Source organism: Sodiomyces alcalophilus (assembly GCF_042370955.1).
Source record: "Sodiomyces alcalophilus JCM 7366 unplaced genomic scaffold ACRALscaffold_1, whole genome shotgun sequence".
In the NCBI taxonomy this organism is placed as follows: domain Eukaryota; kingdom Fungi; phylum Ascomycota; class Sordariomycetes; order Glomerellales; family Plectosphaerellaceae; genus Sodiomyces; species Sodiomyces alcalophilus.
Genome location: NW_027263532.1, coordinates 3,530,973 through 3,545,573, shown reverse-complemented (window position 1 = coordinate 3,545,573; position 14,601 = coordinate 3,530,973). Strand labels below are relative to the sequence as shown.

The 14,601-nt window shown below is 53.9% G+C and overlaps 6 protein-coding genes across 6 annotated transcripts; 4 read left to right on the top strand and 2 right to left on the bottom strand.

The window, feature by feature from the left end:
* Positions 1-2,235: 2,235 nt before the first annotated feature.
* Positions 2,236-3,739, top strand: ACRALDRAFT_1059696 (uncharacterized protein). The gene has a single exon (XM_071016085.1). The coding sequence runs from the start codon at positions 2,734-2,736 to the stop codon at positions 3,223-3,225; it is 492 nt and encodes a 163-aa protein (XP_070879538.1). The 5' UTR covers positions 2,236-2,733; the 3' UTR covers positions 3,226-3,739.
* Positions 3,740-4,562: 823 nt separating this feature from the next.
* ACRALDRAFT_1027174 (uncharacterized protein) lies at positions 4,563-6,031 on the top strand (the record flags this gene model as incomplete). Its single annotated transcript, XM_071014811.1, has 3 exons — positions 4,563-4,737; positions 4,806-4,834; positions 4,898-6,031. The coding sequence occupies 3 exons, from the start codon at positions 4,563-4,565 to the stop codon at positions 6,029-6,031; spliced, it is 1,338 nt and encodes a 445-aa protein (XP_070879537.1).
* An 890-nt stretch (positions 6,032-6,921) lies between these two features.
* ACRALDRAFT_1027479 (40S ribosomal protein uS14) lies at positions 6,922-7,347 on the bottom strand (the record flags this gene model as incomplete). Its single annotated transcript, XM_071014819.1, has 2 exons — positions 6,922-7,105; positions 7,286-7,347. 2 exons carry the CDS (start codon positions 7,345-7,347, stop codon positions 6,922-6,924), a joined length of 246 nt encoding a protein of 81 aa, XP_070879536.1.
* Positions 7,348-7,888: 541 nt separating this feature from the next.
* On the top strand, positions 7,889-9,108 carry ACRALDRAFT_1053791 (uncharacterized protein; the record flags this gene model as incomplete). Its single annotated transcript, XM_071015792.1, has 2 exons — positions 7,889-8,402; positions 8,513-9,108. The coding sequence occupies 2 exons, from the start codon at positions 7,889-7,891 to the stop codon at positions 9,106-9,108; spliced, it is 1,110 nt and encodes a 369-aa protein (XP_070879535.1).
* Positions 9,109-9,361: 253 nt separating this feature from the next.
* Positions 9,362-10,663, bottom strand: ACRALDRAFT_1090957 (uncharacterized protein; the record flags this gene model as incomplete). Its single annotated transcript, XM_071019541.1, has 10 exons — positions 10,358-10,663; positions 10,235-10,281; positions 10,188-10,206; positions 10,150-10,156; positions 9,995-10,092; positions 9,928-9,936; positions 9,794-9,892; positions 9,663-9,768; positions 9,562-9,598; positions 9,362-9,515 (listed from the first exon to the last, which is right to left on the bottom strand). Exons 1-10 carry the CDS (start codon positions 10,490-10,492, stop codon positions 9,362-9,364), a joined length of 711 nt encoding a protein of 236 aa, XP_070879534.1. The 5' UTR covers positions 10,493-10,663.
* ACRALDRAFT_1073668 (uncharacterized protein) lies at positions 10,328-13,654 on the top strand. The gene has a single exon (XM_071018130.1). The coding sequence runs from the start codon at positions 10,437-10,439 to the stop codon at positions 13,041-13,043; it is 2,607 nt and encodes an 868-aa protein (XP_070879533.1). The 5' UTR covers positions 10,328-10,436; the 3' UTR covers positions 13,044-13,654.
* The last annotated feature ends 947 nt before the right edge of the window (positions 13,655-14,601 follow it).

Here is a 14,601-nt window from a genome sequence, read left to right as displayed (position 1 = left end):
GTTTCAAAGACGGCCTGGCGTTGGTCGGAAGTTTCTTTGATATTCTTTCTTGGGAGCATTCAGAGCAGCCGGTTTGAGAGTTGTGGTGGCAGACGGTGGGAGTCTCTTCGGATGTAGGGCAGGGCTGTCAGGGAGTTGGGTAACAAATAGGCAGCAAACAAATTGGAAGTTGGTTCAACCCAGTCGTTCAGCTTAACCCATAGGTCCGATCAGAGCGGCACGGTGTCGTATCGTGAAGAGCCCATGGAGGTTCTGTGAGGGCCTTACTCCGCGCATTGTGGTGAAAGATCCCAGTATGATAGCGAGCCGAGTCCTTGGTGATCCGGACTGGAGGAGTCCGACGAATACTGTAGTGAGTCAGCCTGAAGAGCAAGGCCCCTCACGGGCCATCCGAGAGGCAAAGCCCCATATAGACTCCATGAAAGGAGAGGAGACAGTGCAACCTCGAAGAGGCACGAGAAGGGGGCCGGAAGGTCGGAGACCCAAGGTTGTAGTGGCTTGGGTCCTAGTATTAATACCAGTCAGCCAAATCACCACAAGAGATCAACATGGGATTTAGGTCTTAGACTGCCCGGGACAACCCTGGTCTTACATGTAAGTACTTTATGGAGAAGCAGGAGCGAAAGGAAGGGAAGAAACTAGGCGGGAGGGAGGCGCCGGGCGAGATATGGCTCCGCAGAAGGCTCACAAACACCAAGAGACAAAGGAAACTAACAGGGCTGGGCTTCGGACTTGCGCCACTCATCCATGTGCAGTCCATGTTTTTCTTATTCTTTATTTCCCCTAGCGGACTCTTGGCTACGAAAAAGAATGACCTTTCCCCACTGCTTAGGTGCATTGTGTCTGAGTACTGGTGCGATCTGTTGGCTCATGATGGTGGGGGTTGGGAATGAGGAAAGACGATAATAATTCCCCGTCACATCGACATCGACCAAGATGCGTCGTCCTCCAGTGGCGAGCCCGAGAGCAGCCAGGTCCAGGGTTGGCACAGGCGGACCGTGGAAAGGGAGGCGCGCCATTTGCTCATCGACGTACAACGTAGCGACGGGCCCCAGAAGGAGGAGGGGAAGCGATCCCAACGCAAAAGCCACTTCGGCGAAGTGATACCTCGTGAGTGCGGTGTGGCCTTGGGCAAACATGGTTCATGGGTGATGGAAAGGGATGCTTGCTGTTGATCCAGGCGGCTGGGACCGACGGATTCCGCTACCCGGAACGTTCAGCTTGCATGGCCTGGAACTGCACAAGTGCGTGCTGATGGCAATAGTGGGTGGTGGGAAACGCCTCGGAGCGGCAGCGGGCAACGGATCGCCAGAATCCTGATTGGGTGTTTCGTTTTCGTTTGACGACAGCATGCACCCACTGGATACTCAAACATCTGAGAGGCAGATGCGTTCGTTCTACGATTCTATTGTTACTTTGTCGCCGGTATTGAGGCTGAAACCGACTCGTCTTACTCCCGTGACGGAGGAATGTTTGCTGCTCAGCTGACTGCCAGCAAGTTCATATCCAAGAAATGATCGACAGAGGCATATCCCGTCTTGGCTTAAATTAGATAAGCCCCTCTTAGCTGCATGCCCTGGTTAACCGTAGATCCCACGAGGCGATTTTCCACTGGCGGCATTCTCCATATTTTCCCACGCTTTTTTTTTGTTCCGCTTAGTAGGAAATGGTGAGTTTTACCCCATTATGCACCTTTCGAGTCGGACGAAACCGCCTTAAGTAAATAACTGTCACGCATTACAACATTACAACCCACAGATTATGTACGTTCACCAGCCTCGACCCCCTTCACTGGAATCACATTGAACTCGTTCTTTCATTTGATTTGATTTTTTTGTTTCTTTTTTGTAGAAATTATGGTTACAGTGGACAAGAAATCATTAAAGGAAACAGAACAACCTGAAACCGCGGGTCCTTTATTGAGTGCCAATATTGCAACCCTCATTATTAAGTGCCGACAAGACGTCACTTTGGCCTTTTCGTCTCAGCCCCATAGCAGGGGTATCCCCCAGCCCAGGTCCCCGAGGTCCCCGAACGCAACGCTAGAGGGCCCAACTCGTCCAAAACAGCACAGCATCGCGACTCGAACAGTGTCGATACGGAAATTCACGTCACTCCGAGGAGAAGAAAGTCCGAAGGACCCAAAAAAGAACTACTTACGTGAAGATCGCATTCCGTCAACCCAACCCCAAGGAACCAAAGAGCTCGGCCGGGTCGCCAGCATCCTGTCATGTTCCAGCTACCGGATGCTAAACGGTCAGTTTCGTGGTGGAGAGAAATTTTCGACGCCTTGCCCACCTGTCTTTTTCACGATGCATTCATTTCGTGCCATTGTCATGCCCAGAGACCACATGGACTGACTTGACCACACATAGCGTCCGGCGGGAAGATCTTGCTGACTCGGCCTCGGACGGGTCCTCATCCGGTGACGAGAATGGCTCGCTCCATGCCGAGCTGAGGGCGAAACTCCAGGCACGCCTGGCGAGCACCCTAAACCTTGGGGAGTTTCTGCAAGCCCCCATCACTGCTCCCGCTGCTGCGAAAAAGAAGAAGCCGCCGCAAAGTGGAGGGCAGGATGGGCAGCAGCAGGACCAGGGGTCAGAATCAGAATTGACTGATGTCGAGGCTGGCGCTGCAGAAGGACATCATGGCGCTGACGCGGAGGAGGCGTTCGAGTTTCGGCTCTTTCGCACGGCCCAGCCACCCGTTAAGATCGTCATCCCAGCCGACGAGATGGACGGCGGGCCGGGAAGGGAAGGCGGCATGTCACGACGGCGGCCATTATCCTACTACATCGCTCACCCGCCAACACCAACGCAGCAAGCCGAGTTCGCTTTCGCGGCCGTCAGCGGCGAAGACGTCCTGCATCGCGCCCAACAGCGGTGGTGGGGGGTGGAGATGCCCTGGAAGGTGACGCACATTACAGTGCAGGCAAAAGCCGGCGGCGGGGGGCCGCAAGGAACGGAGAAGGATGGGAAGAATCCGAACAGACGGCCCGGAAAGAAGAAGCGCATCGCCATGCGGGCCAAGGCGAGGGAGGCCCAGCGCAGGGCCGGGGAGGAGGAGAAGGCCAAGCTGACGAAGGAGGAGGCTTTGCGCGAAAAGAGGATAAGGCTGAACCGGCAAAAGAACCAGAAGAGGCGGGCTAAGGCGAAGGAGGCCAAGGCGGCCGACAAGACGACTGAAAGTGAGAAGGGCGGGGGTCAGGCCCGGGACCAGGGCTGAGCGCCGACCCGTCGGACACTTGAAGATGAAGGCGTGGCACAGCTCTTGCTACATGACAACTTTTCCTGGGGGAGGGTTTTTTTTGCAGTGGCAACTGAAAAAACACAAAGCGGTATCCAAGAGTTCGGACAGATCTACTGGCGTTTTCTTTACGTCAACTTGAGCCGCATGGGGCCGTACCGCAGACTTCTTGTTGTACTTCAAGGCGTGGACGGCCATTACGGATGGGTCAGCGGACTCTCTCTCTTCCAGGTACCCTTATGTTTTCGATGATTCGAAGAACATGTCTGGCTTAAATCCCGTGCTCTGCCACCGCAACTATAGGATTACGGCTATGGCTGAACATGAGGAGGGCTAGACACTGCAGATTCATGCCATGGTTAGAAGTGGCTTGCTTCAATCGCGGCCCATCATCATATGTAAAGAACATAGTTGCTGGATTCAAAGACATAGGCATTATCATAGTATCATAATGCTGACCCCGAAAACTGGGCCTGTCGCATCACTCGAGTATAATGTCTCAATAATTCACATGTCCTTTTCCAAGATGTCTTCAGGAGGTCCTTCAGCCCTTTGGAGGCCAGTGCTCAAGATGGCATTCGGATTGTGTACTTGCGGACGTCTCAAAGGAGCCGGGATAATTTATGGCTCATAAACGTAGTAGGACTGATGACTAGGTATTCGACCCCCAAACAGCCCTCCAGAGGTATCTTCACATCTTACAACTTCGTTGGCTTCAGTTTTTGTAGTTCTAACATTGCATACTGATATGCCACACCCACTTCTGTGACAGTGTCCCAATCATTCTAGAGCTTCGGAAACATGATGTACTTCATGCCAATGCAATTTGATATCGCCGTAGACTCCAACCATGAAAGCTTTGAAATTCAAAATTCCACAGACATGGAAATTAATGGGTCAACACATGTAGAGTACTCTTCAGAGGAGTCATGGTCAGAATATGAAGATGATCCCACAAGAAACAATAAGATGTTGGTCACCATTTTCTTCAACCTCCAGCTAGCTCGTAAGTTATGACTAAGGTACCTTTCAGACAGATCCCTTACCTAATCATACGTGATGAGTGGAGCTTGAGAAATCTCGGGCAGCTCACTGAGTAATCCCGGAACGCAGGTGCCATCCCGCGTTACTGCCCCTTGACACCTGCTGTCGGCTTCGAAGGTGCAAAAAATTTCCCAATCCCATCCCCATCCACGTCTCACGACACGACCTTCCCAAACTCCACGCGAACACCGTCCCTTCTTCTCCTCTCCCCCTTCTACGTTCTTTGTTTGTGTGTTTTGATTTCTTAGCAGTTACTTAATACTTGTATCACAATGTCTACCGCCTTCCGCGCCGTTTCTCCGTTCATACGGACAGCGCAAGCTTCCCTACGCGGGGCCCGTCTCAACCCCTTCCAAGCTGCGCTCAAGAAGCAACATGCTTTCCCCATCCTCAACATCTATCGCTCCTATGCAGTCTTTGACCGGAGCAAGCCTCATGTCAACATTGGTGCGTCCACCAAACACCCAGGCCTTCAAACTAGCTTGGAACGAGACTGACAGTATCTCCTTGAATAGGCACCATTGGTCACGTCGACCATGGCAAGGTACGAAATCTCTGCACCATCTTATGTGGAAGTTGGAGAATACTGACATTCGAACTTGGATAGACTACTCTATCAGCCGCTATCACCAAGCGTCAAGCAGAGAAGGGCATGGCCAACTACCTAGACTATGGCGCCATCGACAGGGCCCCGGAAGAGAGGAAGCGTGGTATCACCATTTCCGCGTCACACATTGAATATTCCACAGAAAACCGCCACTACTCTCACGTTGACTGCCCTGGTCACGCTGATTACATCAAGAACATGATCACGGGTGCCGCCAACATGGACGGTGCCATCATCGTCGTCGCCGCCTCCGACGGTCAGATGCCCCAGACCCGCGAGCATCTTCTCCTCGCCCGTCAGGTCGGTGTCCAGAGGCTCGTCGTCTTCGTCAACAAGGTCGACACCATCGACGACCCCGAGATGTTGGAACTTGTCGAGATGGAGATGCGCGAGCTTCTCGGCACCTACGGCTTCGAGGGCGACGATACCCCCGTCATCATGGGCTCTGCCCTGATGGCCATGAACGACCAGAAGCCTGAGATTGGTGCGCAAAAGATCGACGAGCTCATGAAGGCCGTTGACGAGTGGATCCCTACCCCTCAGCGTGACCTCGACAAGCCCTTCCTCATGGCTGTCGAGGACGTCTTCTCCATCTCCGGCCGCGGTACCGTCGTCAGCGGCCGCGTTGAGCGTGGCATTCTGAAGAGGGACTCTGACATCGAGATCATTGGCAAGGGCCACGAGGTCATCAAGTCCAAGGTTACCGATATCGAGACCTTCAAGAAGTCCTGCGACGAGTCGCGTGCCGGTGACAACTCTGGCCTCCTCATTCGCGGTGTCCGCCGCGAGGACATCAGCCGCGGTATGGTCGTCGCCGTCCCTGGCACCGTCACCGCTCACCAGACCTTCATGTGCTCCCTCTACGTCCTCACCAAGGAAGAAGGCGGCCGCCACACTGGCTTCCGCGAGAACTACAAGCCCCAGATCTTCCTCCGTACTACCGACGAGGCTTGCGCTCTGACCTTCCCCGAGGGCACTGAGGACGCCGCCCACAAGGTGATCATGCCCGGCGACAACGTCGAGATGGTTGCCCACCTGCACCACCCCAGCGCTGTCGAGGTCGGCCAGCGGTTCAACGTTCGTGAGGGCGGCAGGACTGTGGCCACTGGTCTCATCACCCGTATTATCAAGTAAAGGGACGAACAGGTGTGAAAGAGCCGGTGTGAACGGATAGACGAGGATAACAAGGCCTCAACGGTCTCGTGGGACAAAATTTTGGCTATCAATGGCCGAAAGGGAACTGACGGTGTTCGCAGAGAAGGCAAAAAACCCGGGGTGTTGCTGGTTCGACTTTTCATGACTTCCATGTACAACTAACCTGTATGCACCCCATACGCTGAGTTCTGGGCTCTGCTGTACATTCATCTGCTTGTGGGCTTTAAAGCTCTCCGCTCTTCTTCTTCCTTGTCTTCCAGTTGTACTTTAGATAGAGAGGCCGAAATCGGGAATAATGCACATGTACGGAAGGATAATCCATTTTTCTGCCCTTGGCAAATATCCGACTACAAATATCCGACTACACTGGCAAGTGATGTGCAACGAGGACATCACTGCAACGAGGAGAACTCATTGTGACGGTGGTCCAAAATAAGAATGGCATGATGCCTGCTTGGTCTCCTATTCAGACAGCCAAGGCCCACACCTCATTGACACGAGCATCAACGCGCCCCGAATTACGTAGCCAGATGATAGGTGTTGGTTCGTTCCATCGATTGGTGATTTGGGTTGTCAGATGCCGTAGCATTCATCTATCCTCAGAGGAATGCTCGGCCGAATGCACATCCGTCGTCCGCACTTCCAAGCAAAAGTAGAAGACCGAGAACTCCATCCGTATTCCTTGCGGCATTGAGGGGAAGCCTCTACCTTCCCTATGATGAACGAGGTGTTGCCTTTTCTACCCCCCCGCCACCGCTGGGCCCAATTTTCCCGACATGCCGAAACGAAACTTTGTCCTCCTCTAGCGATATCCCCTTCGTTTGGTATCGTGACGCATTTAACGGTACTATTTCGAGTTGACCTCAATGTTAGTCTTGTCCGGGTACTCTTTTCGTATTTCTGGTTGCTGCTCTCCCCGCTGCCTTGGGGTCCGAAAAGGGTGGGAATCGCACCTTGTTGAAGCCAATGTCCTTGGCCTTCTCGCGGAAGCACTGACGGCAGAGGTTGAGGTCGTACTTGCGGACCAGACCGGACTTGTTCTTGCAGACTCGGCTATACGATAGCATTCCGTCAGCAGCTGTCTTGTTTTTGTTTGGTTTCCTCCACAATCCAAAGTATATCAACCCAACATCTTTCCCCCAATCGACGAAAAATCGACACTCAATGGCGGGAACAAAATGGTTTCGAGGGTATTCCGTGGGGGCAGCTTCGGATTATGTAGGTTCGGCATACCAAGCGCGAGAGCCCTTGCCGTAGTTGCGCGGGCGGGAGTTCCAGACGGATTCGTGAGACATGCTGGGCAGATGGTTGTTGTGGTCGTGCGATGACTGACGAGTTGGTAGGCTTGGTGAGGTCTTGTCTGTCGTCGTCGTTGAGCGGACGGGGTGGGTGATGCGGCGCGTCTGGGTCGGGGCTTTTCGTAACAGACAGGTAAATTTTGTGTGGGATTTCTCGATTTTTCGCGGTGGACGCCCATTGGAGGAGGGTTACTGCCCAAGCGAGGCCGGGTTGTTCATGGTCCGTGCGTCGATATGCGGTGTCTAAAACACGTGATGGAGCATGCCGACCCCCTGAAAGTCAAGCTAACAGCGATTGGACCATGGTACCTATTCGTAGGTACCTTACCTCTGTCTGTCGATAACGAGAACGATAGCCTATTCGTAGGTAGGTAATGCATTGGGGGCATAAGAAAGCTGGCTTCTTTCTGATATCCGAAGCGTGGCATCAGGCATTGTCTATTGTTTTGGTGTGATCCGAATATCACTTTTATCCTGACAGCTCTATTTCTCCCGTCGCTCACATATACACCCTGGAAAGCCTACTGTTGCACCCGCCATGGTTCTCTTCAAGGCTCTCGTCCTCGGAGCTCTTGCAGCTACCGCCGCTGCCAAGTCCGCCGTGATCGACCTTCTCCCATCCAATTTCAACGATATTGTCTACGAGTCCGGCAAGCCCACTCTTGTCGAGTTCTTTGCCCCTTGGTGCGGCCATTGCAAGACCCTCGCCCCCGTGTATGAGGAGCTGGCCCTCGCCTTCCAGAGCCACAAGGACAAGGTCCAGATCGCCAAGGTCGACGCCGACGCCGAGCGAGAGCTGGGCAAACGCTTCAAAGTCCAAGGCTTCCCTACTCTCAAGTGGTTTGACGGCTCCACCAACGATCCCGAGGAGTATACAGGCGGCCGCGACATTGAGAGCCTCACCGACTTCATCATCGAGAAGACAGGCGTCAAGCCCAAGAAGGCGCAAAAGCCTCCTAGCCAGGTTGTCGAGCTACATGACGCGAATTTCGACAAGGAGGTTGGCGGTGATAAGCATGTTTTCGTGGCCTTTACGGCCCCTTGGTGCGGACGTACGTGCCCCTTTTTCGCCCTCTTTGATCCCCTACCTCGCCCTGGTTTCGGTACACCCACTCTCTTATCCCGGGATACTAGCTGACGTTGGCGCCTCGCTCGCTTCCAGACTGCAAGACCCTTGCTCCTATCTGGGAGGCCGTCGCCGAGGACTTCGCCCAGGATGGGGACATTCTGATCGCCAAGGTCGACGCCGAGGCAAAGCACAGCAAGGCGCTTGCGACGGCCCAGCGCGTCACCTCATACCCGACCATCAAGTATTTCCCCAAGGGGTCCACCGAAGCGGAGATCTACAAGGAGGGCCGCACGGAACAGGCGTTCCTGGACTTTATCAACGACAAGGCAGGCACCCACCGCGTCGTCGGCGGTGGTCTCGACGCCGTCGCTGGCACCATCTCGGCCCTCGATGCCATCGTCACCAAGTTCACCGGCGGCGCGACCCTTTCTGAAGCAGCCGAGGAGGCCAAGAAGGAGGCGGCTGCCGTGACCGATGCCGCCCAGCAGAAGCATGCCCAGTACTATGTCAGGGTCTTCGACAAGCTCAACAGCAGCGAGGGGTGGGCGACCAAGGAGCTCGCCCGTCTCGAGGGTATCCTGGCCAAGGGTGGTATCGGCCCCTCCAAGCGGGATGAGCTGACCAGCAAGACCAACATTCTCAGGAAGTTTGTGAAGGAGACTGTTGAGCGTGTTCGCGAGGAACTATAAATATCCGGTGCAGCATGGCATAGTGCGGTCGGAAACGTTGCTTTTGTACCTAGTAAAGGATGTTCAAGCCATTTTTTTTTTCACGGACAGAGTTGGTTGATCCGCGCGTCGTTGGTTTCACGCAGGTGACCTTCGTGGATTGTTTTCGATAGACTGATGAGCCCTCGGAACGCAAAAGTAGGAAATGATTCATGATGCCATAAACTCCTAGTCATAAAAGTCTTCCAGATTCGAGTCGCATCCCTCGCTGTTTCTAGTCCGTCACTGCAAAATCCGCAAAAACAATGTGCTTGTGGCCCAGCGAGCTGGTCCACCTGGACCGCGCTTTTAGGTTGAGACCCGTCCGGACCCCTATTTTCTGGGCAAATTCAAGAGCCCTTTGAGGGATTTGATTCCCTCTCTTTTTCCTTGTCTGCCAGCAGTGCAGCTTCGAGGTTATCCAGTCGTCTGGACATCTCGTCCACTAGGAGACGCGTTAGGACATATGCGACTCCCAGAACGATGTTTCAACAGCTCCATATCAAGGAGGATGTGTTACGAGATCCCTAACTTACTCTTGGCGAATATTTCGCTTGATATCCCGGCGAATTTGTTAGAGAGCGTATTGAGGAGCTCTTCTACGGCTGCATTCACATCGGCTGCCTTTGTGTCCTCGTTGCTCTGGAAGGTTCGTTAGTACGTGCACCAGGCTCTGTTCTCTGGTCGTCCAAATCCCGCAATCTTCTGATTCCTGGGCATTCCCAAAACATCGAAAGGAGCTTAGGGGAAGATCTTCATCGTCAAGCTACATCAGGGACAGATTGATAGGAGAAATGAGACGCACACTGCCTTGGTTCAGATTGGAGTCGGGGTTGTTGGTGGCCATTGTATTGATTTATATAGGCACCTGTTTCGATGTCTTTGTACTTTTCTTTTGTACGGCGCGGTACTCGAATCTCATCAAGAACAAGAATGGATCGTTTCCGTAGGGGCTGACAAGATGCCTTGCTCTCACATCAGGTTGAAGCCTATCGTATAATGGTGATTCTTGGACACATACTGTACTGTACGTACACAGTGTCATTACATGTTGATCTCACATGAGGTGGCTCAGCTACACTAGCCACACATGGTTAGCCCGCGCCACAAGAGGATAAGGCAGCGCAGCGTCATGTCATGATTCCTATCCAGCTCCTTTCAACATCATTCCCGTCTTATCCGTGCTGCCTTTCCTTGACCCCAAAGAACCATAAGGCGGGAATAGAGACACTCTGGCACTACATATTGGAATTATCATGGAACCAAGGTAGCGGAAATTGTAATCCGAAGGCGCGGCCCTACTTGCCACTATGCCGTCTCGACGCCGCCCCGACGTCGCTTCTTCCATCATCTTCATGGTCTTCATCTGGTTTATTATTACCAGCCATGAGACCCCTAGCCAACTATTCTCTTTTAGCAACTTCTTGTCGGAGCGCCATGCAAGGCACCAAGCCGCCCTCGATGGCCTGAATGCATCGGCGTGGGGTGACTTTTCGCCAAGACAAAGCGACAGTCCGGCTCACTTCAATGGGTCGTATCTGAATTTGACGGGGTTCCGGGATGAGGATGGTTTTGCCTGGGACGACCTGGTTCGCTTTCGAAAACAGTGCCATGAATGGAGTCATCGAGTCAACCCGCCCGTCGCGGACGAGGAGAACGGGCGGCTTCTGTCGATTCCGCAAGGCGCGGTCTGGCACAACGCGACTGGTTTTGTCAAGGGCCACTGGGTTCGCAAGGAGTCGTCGACAAATCGGACACTGACCGATTATAACCTCACAGCCATCGCCCCCGACTACACATGGCAAGATTCCGGCCACTCATGGTTTAGGAACATCACTGGCAACGAAGGGAAAATTGCCGTCGACATGGTAGACAAGGGACGCAACATTGCGCAGCTAGACTACGAGGCCCCACCGGACGAGCCTGCACCGGCTGGCGGTCTCATTCGGACAGCAGAGGCGTCCATTGAGATTGAAGATGCGGAAGGGAGCGGGCGTACGTGGGAGATGCGGTTGCGCGGCGTCCAGTGGCCACGCATTGGGGCCTTCCTCATGACTACGACAAGCGAAAAGTTTGACGGCTTATTTGCCCTTCCTCACCTCAGTCCTGGCCTGGACTTTTTCCAGTCCAGCCAGAAACTACTAAACCAAACTCTGGCTGCCTCGATCCGCAAAGAGGGGGCCTCCCTCTTCGGGAACATGGCGGCCTCATGGTCGTCTGAGGCGGTGGACCTTCAGCAGGGCTCTCTCAGCCCTTCTCCGCGCTGCGAGTTTGTCATGTTTGCTCAGGTTCATCCCTTGGATAAGTCTCAACTCAACATGAGGGGATTCAATCCCAACTCGGCGAGCATGACAGAAGTGGTGAGCGATATCGAACGGGAGCTTCGGTTTCCCAACGGCGCACCGATCCGCGGGGTCCCCGAGCTTCAAATGTCTGCGATTTTGTGGTCTCCGGATTGTGCCTTCTTCCTCAAGACGAAAGGGCCTCCTGCGTATACGCCGGCGGAGGGTCGGCATTTGGTGGGAAGCAAGATTGAAGTGATTTACGGGCAAATTCGGTTCTGGGTGCTTACCTGCGCCGGCGCGTTTGGAGCTCAGGTCTTCCTGCTCAAAGAGCAAATGAGAGAGTCCTTTACTCCCTCCACACTCTCTCGTATCAGCTACTCTTCCATCAGCATGATGGTAATCATGGACGGGCTGACAGTCACGGCGGCATCGATGTGGGCTCTCGAGGCAGAGATCACTTTTCTCGAATCACTCTGCCTTTTGTTTGCGACTTTCCTGTCCATGTTAATCGGTAGCATTTTCCTTTCCGAGATCCGCAAGGTGCAAGAACCCCAGGACAGGAGGCGAACGGAAAGAGAATCAGCATCAGCGTCAAGCCGTAACGCACCTTCCCCCGAATCGGCTCGGCCAGGTCGGGAAGAACAACAGCAGACTGCTCCCGTTTCTGGGCAGACCGACGCAGAAGCTGTACCAAGGCGAGCCGAGTCGCCGCCCATCATCATACCTTCGGACCAGGATATCGACGCAGAGATAGCCCAAGTTACGGCTGCAAGCAATAACACCGGGCGACGTGAGGGCACATCGACCCGCGGGTTCGTGCTCAGTCGGCTCGCCACTACCATCTCTATCATGCTATGCTTCTTCATCTTCTCCATGGCATGGTCGTCCCGGATCCGCTCCCTTTTCACCAATATATTCGCGCTGGCCTACCTCTCGTTTTGGCTCCCACAAATCCACCGCAACGTCATGCGTAATTGCAGGCGAGCACTATCATGGCGCTTTATGATCGGCCAGTCGGTGCTGCGGCTCGCGCCGCTGGCCTACTTCTACCTCAGGGAGGACAACTTCCTCTTCGCCGAGCCGGACCGTCGAATGTTTCTCGTCTTTTGCGGCTGGCTGTGGGTGCAGCTCTGGATCCTGGCGTTTCAAGATATCCTGGGACCACGGTTCGGGATCCCAAAGTCCTGGACTCCAGAGGCATGGGATTACCATCCCGTTCTCCGGGAAGACAACCTCGAAGACGGAAGCTTCCCGATCGGTCTTCTCTCGTCGTTGGAACCCGTACAGGCCGGATCGGCGGGCGGGGACGGCGAGGTGGAGGATGGGGAAGTGGGGGACGGGGACAGCGGCTTGGAGGCGCGGTCTGGCAAAGTGAAATCTTCAGGAGCTGGAATGGGGCGCGGTATGCGGAGCGCTCGTACCGAGTGTGCCATCTGCTTTGATGTCCTTGAGGTGCCAGTGGTACGGGCTGGTGAGGCGGACGCGGCAGCCGGAGGTGTTGCTGGGGTGTTGACCAGGCGGAACTACATGGTAACACCTTGTCGGCATGTATTCCACAGTGCATGCCTTGAGAGCTGGCTGCGGTATCGCCTGAAGTGTCCGATATGCAGAGACGACCTGCCTCCACTATGAGCGACGTTGCCGGACGTACCATATGGTATGTCGATGAGCAGTCGCTGTGTACTATGTATAATGAGCGGGTTTATTAACGGGTGGATGGGTTTTCATTGTTTTTTGACGGGAGAGTCTATGGCATGTCTTTTGGTGATGTATTTCAGCTTATGCTTCAGTCCGTCAGAGGACACTAACGCTGGCTTCTTTGCACATGCATGACGTGGGCTGGGAGGTCATGCGAGGTTAACATGGCACGTAGCACGGCGATCATAGACAGGTTAGGGCCGTGACACCAGGGATTCTAGAGTTTCAACTCCCATTCTGGTCATACTAAGACTGTTTGACGATGATGCCGCTTCTGGCCATTGGCGATAATTACGAAGGACGACGGACGAAAGATACCGTCCCAGTGGCACGGTACTTACACTTCCGTCAAATGTGTACAAGCCCGAGCAGGCGGTACTCTCAACCATTCCTTGCTTTTTAGCAGTCGGGGTTTCTTCAATGATCCCATCTACTACACCCGTAAGGCCCAAGGTGCCCATCCAGGGCGATGAAGTGCCGGAGGTAGCCGGGAAGCCACCATAAATAGCATCTAGACACAGCTGTGCCTGATATATGCCTACAGTATCCGCACTTTCTCCGAACCTACTCAGTACAGTAATGGCGAGTATATGGTACATATATGACAGATTTTCGCCTAAACTGGCATTCTCGCCCTTCGATCCGCATAGCAACTGAAATCCTTCACCCTGAAACATCTCGAAATATCCGGCAGCCACGGCCTCAGAGGCACAGATTGCCTGCTGTGCCTGGCTACTTGCTCCTTTGCGTCCCCATCCTCGTCAGGGGATTGATTCATGACTCAACTTGACAGAATGTCGAACGCTAAGATGATTATACCAAGTGCGATGCGCGACACTGGATGGAGACATTGGCCTTGCACGACTCAATGGGCTCAGGGCGAAGGAATGAGGAGTTGTACATGTCTACGGTTCGGATCGAGCCGTCGCGACTTCTCAGGACCGACCGTCTTGTCCTGTTCCATTTATTACTTCTTCTAGTTCCTGACTTGGGAATCCTCTCAACCGCCACCGCCTCGTCGCGTCTTACTCTTTGGCCTACCGGAACCGAACCCCGGAAAAAGGAATGGCTCTTCCAATGCCATGAACATAGACCATCATCTCAACGACGCGAAGGCGACGGTGACATACCTAGTCGTACCGAGTACCACAGTGGAAGCACGACGCCGTGTGCCACCTAAACACCAGAGTTTGTTTGTCCACTTCATCACAATGTGCTTCCCGCCGTAGCGATCTGTCTGCTGCCGCCTCTTGCTCCCCCTTCAATCCGATCCTCTGACCATCCTAGTGTATATTTCCACCATCACTGCTCTCCCATATCATTTTCGCTTTTGGCTTGTTTCTCTTATCAACATGGTCCGCCTCTCTGCTGCCTACATCCTCGTCCACGCACACTCATCTCGTCCTGTGCCTCATCAGATCTCGACTTTCCAACTGAGCCATCAAGCCGGCACCTTTGACCCCCCGAGCTCCCGACCTCCGACTCCCTCTCT

Coding starts and splice junctions, on each gene's coding strand:
- ACRALDRAFT_1059696 (XM_071016085.1), top strand. CDS start 2,734: ATGGACGGCGGGCCGGGAAGGGAAGGCGGCATGTCACGACGGCGGCCA.
- ACRALDRAFT_1073668 (XM_071018130.1), top strand. CDS start 10,437: ATGCCGTCTCGACGCCGCCCCGACGTCGCTTCTTCCATCATCTTCATG.